General features: G+C 36.1%; 1 protein-coding gene and 1 long non-coding RNA gene across 3 annotated transcripts; one reads left to right on the top strand and one right to left on the bottom strand.

Moving 5' to 3' along the window:
• Positions 1 to 309: 309 nt before the first annotated feature.
• Positions 310 to 6,855, top strand: LOC135655570 (uncharacterized). 2 transcript variants are annotated; one of them, XR_010503699.1, is made up of 5 exons: positions 310 to 1,619; positions 1,811 to 2,171; positions 4,689 to 4,793; positions 4,904 to 5,017; positions 6,206 to 6,855. It is a non-coding gene; the product is annotated as an uncharacterized LOC135655570 (long non-coding RNA). The 2 variants fall into 2 exon arrangements; XR_010503700.1 differs by having other exon boundaries at positions 1,739 to 2,171.
• Positions 2,499 to 6,551, bottom strand: LOC135655569 (uncharacterized). Its single transcript, XM_065175738.1, has 8 exons — positions 5,545 to 6,551; positions 5,345 to 5,477; positions 4,624 to 4,839; positions 4,101 to 4,256; positions 3,746 to 3,998; positions 3,270 to 3,670; positions 3,064 to 3,180; positions 2,499 to 2,943 (listed from the first exon to the last, which is right to left on the bottom strand). The coding sequence occupies exons 1-8, from the start codon at positions 6,549 to 6,551 to the stop codon at positions 2,584 to 2,586; spliced, it is 2,643 nt and encodes an 880-aa protein (XP_065031810.1). The 3' UTR covers positions 2,499 to 2,583.
• Positions 6,856 to 16,058: the final 9,203 nt, after the last annotated feature.

Raw genomic sequence — 16,058 nt, 5'->3', positions numbered from 1 at the left:
TTTTCGACAATAATCCACCGTTCCAGCCTCGGCAAGTTCATCTTTTCGGCACAAGGCAAAGCAAGAACATGAAGCAAATCATTACGTACACCCAACCAAGAAGCAAAGAACCTCTCGTTCTGTGAGTCCAGGGGAAACCTGCCCTCTTCTCCATTACACAGGATCAGCATACCTTCCTTTTTCCCACACAAAAATGAGATGTTTTGGTAGCTCGAGCAAAAGACGGCAACCATTTTTGCTCTACTTCTATAGCTCTCTGCTAATATCAATTTCCCTCCTCGCTTACACCGTCTCTCTAGTTTTGGGCATCCCGAGGTTGTCGAAGCTTCAAGGCTGGTGAAATATCACCATAAACCACCATCGGCGTCGATTTTAGCTTATGGAATCTCTCGAATTCCTTATCTGAAGGCGAAGATGATATGTTTGGACAACAACTAATGGATGAACTTTGGAGAGATACGAGCTGAGTAATGCATTCCATTAACGATATTAAACATGGGGAGTTTTGAGAGAAGAAGTCTTTCGAGGGATGCAGGGCAATCTGCGACAGCTCATCATGGAGGGAGGCGAGGCTTTTCCAGAAGTTGGATTGCTCCGACGAGAACAACCAGTCGCAGTGACGGACGTGCAGTTCTGCCTAGCTCCATGATATGCCCTCTCCTCGAACCAGCCTCTGATGGATTCCTTTGATAGACGCCTCGAGGACACCGTTTTCCCAAGGAATGGCTTGTCTCACCAACTCTACTACTTCACCTCCTCGGCTGCTCCTCCATCCTCGTCAAAAAAATAAATACCGCTGGGATCAATTGAGAAATTGGATAATTTAAAATTTTAGTGCATGCAAAATTTGCCTACATAAATCAATCATCATTGTGTTTGAATCTAACTAATATCAATTCCATCAAAAAACACTTGAGCTTCTAAGTTATAAGTCAAACCTAGTCAATATAACTCAATTCTTCTGATTAGAACATAGAAGTCAAACACAAACTTGAGTCAAAGGGTTAATCTTTTAAATTATGGGTCAAGGCTATTATATGTAATCCGATTATTTCAATCATTGTCGATACGAAAATATAATCTCTTACACATGAATATTTCCAGCAAAGACATTATGAAGATAGGAACATTTTTACCTGACAATTAATTGCTCAAATTTTTTTATATTTTGATACTGTTATCATATTTCTTAATTTTGCATGAAATTACAAGTTATATCATTATGTAAATTTAAATGCACCACAACGAGATCAATTTTGAAGATATCATCTCTTTTCTTCAACTTCTGAAGCTCTCTCTCTCTCTCTCTCTCTCTCTCTCTCCAGATTGTGTATATCACACAGAGTCAACCTTCCATAATTGCTTGACAAGCAACCACCTGGTGTCCCAACTGCTTGTTTTGTGTGTGTTCAATGGCAAGAGACACTCCAATATGCCTACATTTCGATCCCGTGGGTTTGAGTTGCAGAGACCCATCCAGCATTATGCTCTTTGGGACTGTTGAGGATTAAATAGTTAGACATTGGGCTTCTTAACCCACACTTGATCTGCATTGGAAATGGTAGCCAACTTGATGAATTCATGTGGTGGATGCACAGAATCTGTTCGATGAAATGCCTGTAAGAAGTGTTTCCTTTGCATGTTATTTTTTTCTTTTTGTCCTTTAGAGTGTTTGATTGAAATATTTCATATGACGACAAACAAAAGGTGTTCATTTAAATTTCGCTACTCTGTTCAGTTTAGGATACAAAGTTGACGGATACATTGAAACTGGAATCTGAAGATCATAGCTGTTAAATTTGTTTCGCAGAGCTCAACTCCAGAAGAAGAACAAAAGCATTTGCCAGAATAACATCTATAATAATGAATTTGTCACCAGGAGAGTATTCAAGAGAAAGTTTTGCCCAGTTTCATTGGTTAAGATGAAGGATGTCCTTTGAAGCACTTCAGATTCAATGAAAGAAATTCGAGGTCATTGAGAACTCACAAAGAAAGCAACAGTAACAGGAGGCTGAAATCTATTCATAAATTTCAATGGTGAAGCAAGCTCTTCTGTTGATCATTGGTTAAGATGGAAGACATGCATAGTTAAAGCTGTAAAAGTAGAGGTTATTGGTCATTGGTGAAGTGAGCAGAAGATTTACCTCCGCTCGACACGGTTCTAATTCATTGTAAGTGTAACTTCGCCTATTAATAATTACAATACCAGTTGTTATCTAAATTGTTTGGAATTCAGAAGCATTGAAATTAAAATATCTTTTGCACAATCCATGAAGTGACAGCATATATAAACGGGAAAATAGTATATTACTTCACAATTGTTATCTGACATCCATATGATTTTGTGTAGCTGTTTGAAATTTAAAACTATTGGACTTTGATATAATTTTGCTCAATCAATGAAGTGATAGCATCTATAATTTTCACAATTTCTCTGAGAATAAAGGTTATCATTTGAATTTATCATAAACATGCTACTTGCCAAAACAAATCAATCATGAATTCTAAAATTAGTGAGTATTAAAATAAGTTTAAAAAATGATATTTTGAGTACATAAATGAAACATTTATCATAAACACAAGCTATAGTATGTTAAGAGCTTTTAAGTTTCTTAAAAATGCTTCTCCTATGTGGGAACCGCACTTTACAAACACAGCTGGGTAGCCAATGGGAGCATCAACCCAGGCTTCAAACCCTTGATTATGCCCTGGGTGATTGAAAGGCCTGGTGAAGATCTTTCCTGTCCAAATGTGTTGCCAGGAACACCCACCTGCCATAGGGAAATAGGCCTTGACTTCCTTTTTGGCTTTGTCAAGGACAGGAACTACCAGTATATCTGTCCCAACTAAGAACTGCTGGTATGTCAAGCTATGTACATGCTTGTCATCTGGATAGTGGAGGAATAGATGCCTAGCAACAGGCAAGCCTCTCTGAGCTGCCTCCTGAGAAAAATAAATCAACAAAAGAAGCACATCAGAAAAATGAAAAGAGGATTTCTTGCATATAGATATTAATTTTTTTGAAACAAAATCTAATATCGACATACATTTATGAGAATGTACCTTTACAAGTTGGATTCGGTAGAATTTCCAAGCTTTGTATATCTTGGCACAGCGTGCAAAATGAGCTAATGTGTTTCTGTTAGAGTAAAACTGGCAATTGGACGATGGCTTGTTTCCCTGTAGATGCTACAAATGTTAGTGATGCTTCCACTTAGGGAAGTATGGAAATCAAACTTTGCTACTAGCTGAATTTTTTTGGTGCTTACTTCATGTGTCCGGAATACTACATTGAATGCATTTAATTCCATCCAGCGCATGAGAAGTTCTTCGCTTCGACGGTACCTGATGATAGGCATGTCTACTGTACAGTAGCCTCCAATATCACTATGGTTGAAGGCAAAACCTGAGAGGCCACTGCTCAGCAAACCTGTTACGCTACTCTTTATTCCATCATTAGCCTGCCAACTTACCATTTGATCACCCTCCCAAAACAACATAGACCACTTAGGGCTACCTCTGAAGCCAGCCCTCATGAAAAAGACTAAGTTTTCTTCTGGATCTTCCTTCTCCTTTCCATGACAGGTTGCTGCCCAATCATCTACAAATTCCCTGTTGACCTTAGCCCAAAGTTCAGGGTATCTGTTATGAGCTTCAAAGGGGTCTTCATCTATGTGAAAATATAAATACTATGTTAGTGTTTAAACATCATACTAATATTACAATAGAGAATTTTATTGAGTACCTGAATAGAGGTGAGCATCTAAAGGTAATCCTTCACCAAAATCGGCCATCCAACCTCTTACTCCAGTATCCACCATTTCGCGTAGAATTTTCTTGAACCAACTACTTGTTGCAGGATGTGTAAAATCCAACATTCCCACATCAAAAGCCGTGTTCGGTATCATGTATGTTCCTTGTGTTTTATCTTTTACTAAGATGCCTAAACTCTTAGCTTCTTCAAACAGATTCTTGTATTTGTTTGGCTTGTCATCAGTCTGCAATTGACAATGATCTCTTTTTCAGTTAAACTGATGACTGAATGAAATTGACCCATCTAATTAAATTGAAAAGGGCTCCAATGAGGGAAAGTTATTTACTGGAACAAGGCAGGGGTTGCAGTAGGTCATGACTCTAATATCATGAGTACGAAGATCGTTGACTAGCTCTCTCCATCCAGCATAATGGCAGGTATCAACTTCCCAGTTCCACCATAATTGTGACCCAATTACTGTTTCCCTCTTGCCAACCCAGTCCTGCAAGGTTATCACCTAGATTTTAATAAAGATTACAGAAAACATGCATGCATGTGTTGCAGGATGTCGTTACAGGTTGTCATGAATTCACACCACTAATTTTGCAAAGTGGTGGCTTCTATTTCTTCTGACTTCCCTTCTAGTTTTGAAGATCTTAGATCTGTGGTTAGCCATTTGCTATTTATTATAAGGCCACGCACACTTGAACAAACACTGGTGGCAAATGACATGATTGAACTTGTTGGTAGTGGTAACTTCATTTCATATAATTATTTGATGTGACTTACCGAGCTTATCTTGTATTTATCATAATTTTTCTTCTTTGAAATATTGTTCATATCATGATATTAGCATCAGTTTCAATCACCTGCAACCAAAATGCTGAAATAGGAACATCATGATCCTGTAATTGATCCCACACTCTGTGGACAGCTTCTGTGCCTCCCTGCATCCCGACAACAGCACCAGAAATAATCCAGTTTGGAAGCACTGGAGGTCTCCCTATGGTTTCTGTATAGGTTTCAATTAGTTCAACAGGTGAATATCCGTTCAGTATTCTTCCTTGAGCATAATTTCCATATATCTGTAAGAAGAATTTGCATTAGTTGTTTGTCATGCGGCTAGAAGTTTGATATGTACCCTTTCAGAAATACAAGTTACAACATGAAGAAGAAAAGATTAAGAGTTGAAGCGACTCAAAACTGTGCAGTCGAAGACAACAGCGTCACAAGACATGAGGTTGTCGATTGTCTTAGTATAAGGTTTGTCTCTTTTTTCCTAACTATGCAATTATGGATATACAGAAAATAGCCATTTAAGTGAGCTAATGTATAGTATTTCATTTTCCCGCAACTTTATTTTGTTTTCTGATGAAGATAAAACTATTTCACTCTGTCATGGTAAGTAAGATTCAGAGTTGGAAGATCTCATAAATCTTTGATACTCTTCCATGTTAAGAAGTGAAAAGGCAATGTGTTCCACAAAGAGTCCACTCTAATCCCATTAGCAAAAATTGTAGAACTCAAATGTCACTTTCGAAAATTCAACTACAAATCAAATAAATCATAGCTTTTGTCAGATTCAAGTACCTGAATCTGTACTCTATCAGGCTTTGTGAGATCAAAAGCTGAATAATTGTATCCTTCAAGATAAAGGGATCTCATTTTGGAGGTCATGTAGAATGGTGAAGGGGCATATGTCGTACTCCAATCACCTCCTGATCTGTCAATTGCGAAGCAGGAGAATTTACAATTTTGATTCTAAAAGAACCCTAATAAATAATGATTACCTGTAACTAATCAGATTGGCTGCGAAGGTGATGGGTTGATCTCCTCTTCCAATACCTTGCTCTTGGACAATTATAGGCACCCTCTTTCCTTTGAACTCCATATGGGAGAACTGCTCCCCAAAACCATAGAACTTTTCATCTTTGTCACTCGCATATGTGATGAAAACTTTATTGAATTCTGTAACCACTTGCTCTTCTCCTTGCTCATCCTGTGATGAGAGTGCAACAAAACCTCTTTGCCTTGAGATGTATGCAATGCATTGACGCTGCATTCGGATTAGTTTCCAGCTTGAGCCCTGTAGAATTCTTCTTTTTGTTACACTTGGGCTCAATTTCTTATCATATTCACCAAACTTTACAGAAAAACCAATTTGATTGCTGCTCCTCTGTTCAAGCAAAAACCAGTATCTAGCAACAAATGAAGGTTTCCTAGCCCATCCAAATCTGATTTTTTTCTTCCCCAGGTACAAGCTTTTCTTAGGAAGTATGTTAGTCTTCTTACTGAAGAGCCTTCCTGTGATCATCAGAATCGGGGAGTAAGACTTATTGAATGATTCAGGAGTTCCTTTATTGTTTGAGTTTGAAAACCCAGATAAGAGATTATCATCTTCAGCATTCTCTTCAATGTCCGTCTCATAAAGGACCCTTATTTCTTCCACAGACTGGTGCTTGCAGATGAAAAGAACATCACCATCCTTAATAGCGAAAGAGCCTCTGCTCTCCTCCACCTGAGTCTGGACAGCTGCAGCAGATATGAAGGCCTCTCCTGGGATCGTAGACCATATGCTCCTGTTAGGCTGAGATCGGTGCGAGATCGAAAGGCAGCCACCATTTCTGCAGCTCCAAGCAAGCTGGAAATCCTCCCCAATCTGATAACTCTGGTCTTGTGAAATCTTGTGTGGACTGAAGGAGAGTCCTCCATGGATGAAAGGCAGGCACTTTAGGGTGGAAGGAAAGGGATTGTTGATGTGCTTGTGGTGCTTCTTGGAGATCCTCAACTCTGGCATGGTTGGCTAATTGGGAAGTGATGCCCTCCTCCTGTAGGTTGAAAGATTCAGAGATCCAACTGCCTCTATATATACAAATAGCAAATTAATCCTGAATATTCTGGTGGAGCCCAGATCATCACTATCTTGAGCAAATTCACCATAGAGACCTTTTCTTGTGTCAGATGCATTTACAGTTGTCCTATTTCTTCTTTTCCTTAATTGTATTTCTTTTATATAAAGCATCTATTATCATTATGTATTTGACAAATTCCCAACTATTTTCATGTTCTTTGTCATGTAGAAAAGTGTTGTATTTTGTTCATTCATGTGGTTTTCTACCCTTGAAATTAAAAGTGAGAGAGACAGAGAGAGTGGAAAGAAAAGAAATCTGTCCATGGGGTCCAGGAGAGATTTCATATGCAGTGAACACAAAGATATCCTTTTTGTTTTTTTTTTTTGGTGGTTTGACAAAGTTCAAGTTACAGATCAAGGACTTGGTCAATTGATCATTTTCATGATATAGATGGAAATAAAAACATGTATATCAGGACCATAGATTCTGAGTGACCTTAAAGTCTGAAATTTTGAAAAGAAAAAAGTGAATATGGACATCTACTTTCACATTTCTTTTACTTGAAAACTGGAACTTTGAGTATGATGCTAGAGAAGTTTGACTCTTACATCATTCATACCTAATCTTTCATATCCAAAGACCTACTCTACTCAGTGAAAATTGACCAGATTGTTAAATTGTTTGCCAAAATAGTAAGTTTTTTTATTTGCAAATAGTGAAAATTAATAGCTATATGTAAATTTAATGTATCAACTATATACACATATTATATATATATATATATATATATATATATATATATATATATATATATATATATATATATATATATATATATATATATGCCAGTGAAAGTTTCTATTAATAGTCAAACATGGGGTTTAAGTATATAAGAAAAAAATTGCAAGTTTATGAGTTTTGTTAATACACTAAAATACAGAAATCACTGATGGAATACATATGCAATTTTTATAGATATCCACATGTTGGACAGATTGGATGTATCTAGATGAGTTTCTGGTCTCCTGCATTGCCGGATGAATGCCGCCAACCCAACCTGCTTGGAACAAATTCTTCAAAAGAATATTGAATAGGAAACATTGCCATGTTTCCGGATCTATTCGTTGAGTATGTGTTGTGTATCTACCCACTTTAAGAAAGGAATTCTGGCTGGTGCACCTTCCCGTGATTGCGGGAGCATACACAACTTACATACGCACATTAGAGTCATTTTGCATATTATGTTCGGTTTGATGGGGACTAAAAATTTCGACACCGTTTCATTATATTTAAATAAATTAATTTAACATGTAATAGATTTAATCTACCGTTAGATTTTCAACTCTTTCACAAGTTATAAATCATCATATATAATAAATTCACTTCTTATTTTTAGCCTACTTAGACATAATTATAAACTAAGCCGCAGTCAGAGTCTACACGAGGAAAAAGCTAACAATTCTTATACGCATTGGGGAAGCCGACAGTAGTAAGTTTTCCAAAGTTAGATGGTGTTTTGAACGATGATGTCCATCTCGTATTCATTTCCGTAAGTTATTCGTTTTCATTAGTTATCTTTAATATTTTAGTTTCTATATTTTTAAATATTATATTAAGATATTTATATTTGTGAGAGTAAACTATTTAATCTCATTATTTTAATATTATTTTTTTAATCCTATATAGTGATCTCAATATTTTACTTTTAAAAGTATAAAAATCTTTATTTAAAATTTAAAATATTAAAATCAAAATATTAAATATAATTAATTATAAGAATAATTTATAATTCGCCCTAAGTATCAAGGATACAGATTACTTTTGAGAGAGCTTATGTCTTCAGTTTCTTACTCTCTCTTTTAAATATTTTTTTTCCTAGCAGATTTAATTCGTATAGTTATTTTTATTTAAAAAATAATAATAAAGATTGAAGTACGTAAAGTCAAGAAATCCTTGCCATTATTTTGGGTCTCATTTGTGGGTTTTGCTTCCACGTTTCATCAAATAACTATGGCAAGGCAAGCAACCTATTATTTATTTATTTATTTATTTATGACCTCAGTCAATCTGGAAAGTGACAGTGGGGCCCGATGTAGACCCGGATGTCTCAATCGATGGTGTTTGGCAGCACCTGTCTTTTGTATTTTTATCACTCCCAGATTTATCTTTGAAAATATTATATATATATATATATTTATGTTACAACATAATTTGGTGGGGTAATTTTATTTATGTTAAACATGAGAATATTTGACTCTGTCATCGATGGGGACTGCTTCAGTGGGATGTGACTTGAAGTTTGTCATCGGCGAAATCCAAATCAGATTGATCAGCATTAATATACATCAGATTCGTTATAAGTCAAATATTGACTTTGATATATAAACTATCACGTAAAATTTAAAAGTTAACATTTACTGAATTATGAGTTTACCTCTACCAAGAACTTGACAATTATAGATAAATAGCTTAAATTTTTAGAATTATAGGAACATCGTCTCTAAGTATTCGTGATAACTACCGACTACTATTACATTACTTTTGAGATGATTTCATGGATGAATATTTTTTATATTATTTTAATTTTTATATTAAAATAAATCTTTATTATTGGTAATATAAGCCGAAACATTAGTATCAATCTACCATATACAAAATCATATTTATACCTTTAGAACCAAGGCTTAAGGCCCTCTCCACGAGAGCCAACGTTCAGTGAATACCTGGGTGTCCAGCCTAAAGGGAATCGTGACACTCTTTTAGGAGTTCACGCCTCAAATTGTCCACTCGAGGAACATAAACCCTATTCCCTTTTGTGTACACGAGTCCCTCCTAGACCCAAAATCGTCGTGCCTTGCCTTCTTTGATGAGCTGCATCAGGATAACTGCCTGGGGGTCACTATACAGTCCATCCCTGATCCTGGAAAGGAATTTGGAGTGCAACTGACTTGCTTGGCCTCCGCCCTCCAATTGTACGGCATTCACGCGCTCCACTTTCCGACTCAATGCATCGGCCACGACATTTGCCTTTCCAGGCTTGTATTCCATTACCATATCAAATTCAGCTAGGAAGTCCTGCCATCGTGCTTGCTTTGGGGAAAGTTTCTTCTGTATGGAAATAACTCAGAGCGATGTTGTCCGTCCTCAACACAAATCGCGATCCGAGAAGGTAGTGTCTCCAAACTCGTAGACAGTGGATCACCGCTGTCATATCCTTCTCGTGCACTGGATATCGACGCTCGGTCTCGTTGAGCTTGCGGCTCTCGTAGGCTACCGGATGACCCTCCTGCATGAGCACTCTCCCAATTGCGAAGTCTAAACCATCTATATGGACTTCGAAAGGCTCTCCGTAGTTTGGCAATTTGAGCACCGGTTCTTCCAGAACAGCAGCATTCAGATCTTGGAATGCTATTTCACATTTGTCAGACCACTTCCAAGGCTGTTCCTTCTTCAGCAACTCCGTTAGTGGAGTTGCACGCTTCGAATATCCCACAATGAAGCGTTGATAGTAGTTGACAAAACCAAGGAAGGATCTCAACTCTGGCACCTTCTTTGGAGTTCGCCATTCCATAACCGCTTGCACCTTTGACTTATCCATCCGAATGGCAAAGTAGCATTTCTCCCTTTTTACGAACAAAGTGTTCTCCTTGAGAACCTTGAAAATTCTTCCGAAGGTGCTTGATGTGCTCCTCAAGCGTTTGGCTGTCGACGACGAAATCGTCCAAGTAAACGACCACGAACTTATCCAAATACTCCTTGAATAGCTAGTTCATGAGAGTGTAGAACGTGGTCGGGGCATTGGTTAAGCCGAAAGGCATCACCAAGAACTCAAACGCTCCATGGTTACACAGGTAGTCTTCGTTTCGTCGCCTTCAGCGATGCGCACCTGCCAATACCCCGACCGAAGGTCGAGTTTTGAGAAATACTTGGCTTTGCCTAGTTGGTCGAACAAGTCCGCAATGAGCGGGATGGGATACTTGTTCTTCACCGTCACTTTGTTGAGGGTTCGGTAATCGACACAGAGTCAGAGGCTCCCATCTTGTTTCGTTTGAAAGAGAACTGGAGCTCCGAATGGTGCTTTCGAACTGCGGATGAGACCACCGCTTAGCAGTTTACCTAACTGCTTTCTGAGTTCTGCCAACTCTGGCGAGGCCATGTGGTAGGGTGGTCTCGCTAGAGGCTTCACTCCTGGCTCCAGCTCGATTTTATGATCCACGCCCCTGCGTGGGAGAAGAGTCTTCGGCAATTCGGGTGGCATAACGTCAGTAAACTCTTTCAGGACGTTCGCCACCACAGCAGGTTCATGATTGGCCTCCTTGTCGAGTGGCTTTAGCTTCATAGCAGCCACAAATGTTAGTTCGCCTTTTCGTACCCCATTCTTTAATTGTAATACCGATATCTGTTGGGGGTCCTTGGTTCCTCTCCGAGAGACGGGAACCACATAGAGGTCGTCACCCCCCATCATGCATAAGGTGTTAAGGAACGGCATCGGCACCAACTTCGTCGTGTTCATAAATTCTATTCCAAGGATCACTTGGAAGTCGTCCAACGGCACCGCCATCATGTTCGTGCTCCCGCTCCATGTTCCGATCTTGATGGGGACTCCCTTTGCCAACCCAGAGATTCGCTTGGCCTTCGAGTTCACCGCCTTTATTCGACTTGGGCTCTTCTTTAAGATCAGTCCAAGTTGCTTTGCTTCTAGATCGGCAATAAAATTGTGGGTAGCGCTCGTGTCTACCATCGCACGGGTTGTTTGGCCATTGAGCTTGATGTCGACGTACATTAGCTCACCATTTCCTGCTTTATGTAGCCTTGTCTTCGAATTCTCCCCCACTTGACTCCTCGTCGTCGCTGTTGGATTCAGAACTGCTTGAACTAAGAGCAACAGCTTTGCCCTTGTTTGATTGAGAGGGGGGGGGGGTGGATGAAAGCTGTTAAAGCATTGAGTGCCTATTTTTGTGGGCACTCCCTCACCATATGCGGTCCTCCGCACAAGAAGCATCCACTAGGTTTCGAGGCCTTGCCCTTCGGGCTTGGCCCTTTGTAGGAACTCTTCTTCTTTTGTTCGCCACCAAGCTCCTTCCCACGAGAATATTTTGGAGGGCGATTGTTTGAAGACTATTTCCTTCTCCCTGGGTCTTCAGAGGAAACGAAGTCGGTGAGCCTTTCTGCAGCAGCAATTACCTCGACTAAATCGGCGATATTCCTTCGATGTAGTTTTTGTTGCGCCCATGACTTTAAACCATCGAGGAAGCTGAACAATTTATCCTTCTCGGACATATCCTGGATGTCCAGCATTAGTGCAGAAAATTGCTTCACATAGTCTCGAATGGAAGTATTTTGGCGGAGTTGTCTCAACTTCCTTCTTGCGACGAACTCGGTGTTCTCCGGTAGGAACTAAGTTCTCAACTCCCGCTTCAAGTCCTCCTATGTGTCGACTCGACACCGACCTTATTGGATCTCCTCCCAACGGGTTCGCCACCAAAGTTTTGCATCTCCATTAAGATACATGGTCGCTATCGAAACTTTGGTCTCCTCAGAATCGGGCCTTGTAGCTCGAAAGTATTGTTCCATGTCGAACAGAAAGTTCTCGAACTCCTTGGCATCTCTGGCCCCTCCATAACTGTGAGGCTCAGGTGCCCTCAAGTTTTGTGGTGGTGCAACGCGGGTGTTGCTTCCTCCCGCATTTAGTGCCCTTGTCAGCATGGTCACCCTCGAAGTGAGTTCCGCCACAACTTCCTGCAGGTGTTGCACGGAGTCCTTGGTGTCATCTGACAATCGATCGACTAGGGCCTCAACTTTGTCGATCTTGGACTTTACTTCCTCTTGCGAGCTCTCTACCCCAATCCTCTTCGTACAAGTTAAAAATATTAAAATACGGATGTATTGATTGTCAACTTGACTTATTCGAGTCATTTGTTAATTATTTTATATCAGAAGTATAATATTTTATAATAAATATCTATTATCTCATGATAATTTAAATCGAGATATGATGTTATCAATATTGTATTTGTCGATAATAAACCTAAAAATATTTGTAATTATTTATCTTTGCTTTTATGTTAATTCTTTTACTCAAATCCTAAAAATGATAAATTTTAATAATGTATTGTTAAAAGGAGCGAACAAAAAGTCAAACATATTAAAAATCTAAAATGTCAAAATTATATAAAAATTTTAGAAAACTTTAGTTTTGCCTACTCTAAGATTATAACCACTTAAAGTTCAGGATGAGTGTATTTTAATGGTCCAATGCTAGTTTATCTTGGGCAACTAATAAGACATTTATACTTTCTTTTTATAGCAATGTTTCAACTCATTACCAACTAGTGACTTGAAATTAAATTTTTTTCATTTAACTATCATGTAAGTTATTTATCATTAAAATATAAGAGCTTAGAATATTGTTATAATATAATGGAGTGAGGATATTGTGTGTTGGTCTACTTTTGTAGTGGAAATTGGAACTCTAACTCGCTCTCACGAATTATCAATTTATTGCAATAGACTATATAATTAAATAATATTGAGAAACAATATATTATATTGGAACAATTATGTAATATAATGACATAACTATATTTTATGTGGTAATAGTTATATCCAACATTCTTTTCAAGAAAACATAGAACCGATAGTTATAATAATGCTTTTCACGGATGAAAGTTAATATTTAAAATTTCATTTGGGTTATCTTTTCTACAAGCTCACATTTAACTATTTCAATTTTATTGATAAAATTTGAGAGACATGCATTTTAATAATTTTTAGTTCATTTCGAAGTAAAATAATGACAACGCATAATGCATTACAGTTTATTGTTTATGATATTAAGACAATGAACCTAATCGTGTACAGCGGGGACTATAGGATTATGTAGAGGAGCGGGGACTATAGGATTATGTAGAGGAGGAATGATAAAAGGTTTTATATCGAATGATTTGATGTCATCTCCAACTATAGCCTCTTTGATAGCAATGGCTAAAGAACAAAAGTAATTCAATTAGTAAAATATTTTGAAACAAGATCTAAATTTTAACAAGCATACGAAGCAATAAAAACTATTATCGAATATAGCAAAATTAGTAAAAGAAACAAGCTTTAAGATTTGCATCAAAAGAATTGAAGATAACTCTTCACTTAACATATTTCCTTTATGGTCCGCATTTAGAAGAACTTGGTGTGTTATTTATCCTTGTTTTAATATCAAAACTACAATAATGCTGGATCATACGCTATTACAAATACTATAAATAAATACTAATTACTATTGACTTAAGATTTTTGTCAACTCTTCTAATGCCGAAGATGATGTTGGAGCAAGCTAATGAGAAGTTGTCTTAGAAACATGATGGGCCAACACTTGAATATTTGTAAATGAAATTACAATACTGAAGTAATATATCTTGATGGATGAATTGTTTATCGCAAGAGTGAGTTGCTTTAAAGATTAGGATTAATTAAACATTATGCATGAGGTTTTAGTTTTTTGAAACTGACCATGGTCGTCTAGAAACTAAAATCTTCATTGTATATTGTAACTTTCTTTGCATGCAATAACATATCTCATGGTACAAGGGAAATGTATATAAATTAAATAAAGAATTATGACTTTATACCCTATGCTTGTTATATTTATTAATAAATATTTTATAGAAATAATGTCATCTTTTAACATAATGCATATACTTTATGTAAAAATCTAAGATTATTGTATGGTAAGTTGAAAAAAATATATTCCATATCCTTCAAGTGCATAAATATAATTGAGAGAGGAATAAGCATCTCTTTTGTAAATTGGCTAGTAATCCTTTAGTCATCCAATATTTTATGCTCTTTTTGTGATCAATTACATGAGGCATGGTCCTTAACTCCACACATAGAAATCTTTTTTAAAAATAAAACTAACTTAATTTTTTTGACGATCAATTTTATTATAATTTTTAAAAATATAAAAAGCAAAAATTCTCACTCTTAGAAATAATGATTTGAATAATATCTAGTTCACCTTTATTAATGAACCTAGTCGATGATCTTTTTCATAAAATTTAAAAATATCAAAACGTGGATGAAATTATTGTCAATTTGACATATTCAAGATGTTTGTTCGTTATTTTATATCAAAAGAGCAAAATATTTCAATAAACATCAAGATTATCATGATAATTTGAGTCATAATATGATGTTATCATGATTTTAAACGAGCATGGCAAAGTTAGAAATATTTGTAAAAAAGTCTTTCATTTTGTGTTAATTTGTTTCCCTCATGCTAAATAACAAAGAAGAATTTTAATAATCAATTGTATAAATTTGTGAACTAAAAAGTTAAACATAATCAAAATTTATGAAGACAAATTTGATATTTTGTTAAAATACCTTAAATATTTGTTTTGCCAACATTGACTTTGCAATCACTTAAATTTCAAGATGAGCAAATTCTAATGCTCTAAGATTATTTTATTATATGTAACTTATAATGAGAGTTTCTTTTTATAGAAATATTTTGTCTTAATAAATGCTAGTGACCTGAATTGAGAATTTGTTCATTTAACTATCGACTACGTTATTCATTATCAAAACCTAGTAACTAATAATATAATTGTACTTTAATAAAGTTAGTTTTATGGACATCGATTTGCATTTGTAGAGGAAATTGAAAATCTACCCCTATTACAAGAATTGCACATTTAAAATAATAAACTATATAATTAAATAATATCGAAAAAAATTATTCATCTTACTGGAAAATTTCTGCAAAATAATCATATAACTTGATTTCATGTGGTAATAGTCATGTCAAAACTTCTTTTCTTATAAACTTGGATGTTTCTATTTCTAGAAATAGAAAGAGAGTATTCTTTGATATAATAATACTTGTCATGATTGTTGGCAATCTATAAATGTTCAAAATTGATATTTATAATTTCGTTTGGGTCATTTTTTCCTCAAGTTGACATCTAACCATATCAATTTTATCGATAGTATTAAAGACTTTTATTTTATCATTTTTTATTCATCACATATTATGATAATGATAATACATAATGCATTAAAATTTATTTTTTATGATATTAGAAAAAATTAGCTCAAGGAGATGTAAGGTGTACTAGATTTTAAAGGGGAGGTATGATTATAGGATTAATATCAATTGATCTGATCTCATCCCCATCTATCGCATCTTTTATAGCAATGACTAAAAAATAAAAGTAATTCATGTTAGTAAAATATTTTGAAAGAAGATCTAAATTTTAATAATTATATGATATTATCTAAAATGTTGAATAATATAGCATAATTAGTTTTAAAAAAAAAGCAATCTTGATGGCATTAAAAAAACTACACAAATTTTCACAAACTACTTATTTTTACGGTCCATATTGTGGTGAACTTGGTGTTATTAATCATAAGTTTAAACATCGAAACTATTGAATCTCGGATTTTGATGATGA

This window comes from Musa acuminata, unplaced genomic scaffold (assembly GCF_036884655.1).
Source record: "Musa acuminata AAA Group cultivar baxijiao unplaced genomic scaffold, Cavendish_Baxijiao_AAA HiC_scaffold_112, whole genome shotgun sequence".
NCBI lineage: Eukaryota > Viridiplantae > Streptophyta > Magnoliopsida > Zingiberales > Musaceae > Musa > Musa acuminata.
The sequence above is the reverse complement of the archived record's forward strand: the minus strand, read 5'-3'. Positions and strand labels throughout refer to the sequence as shown.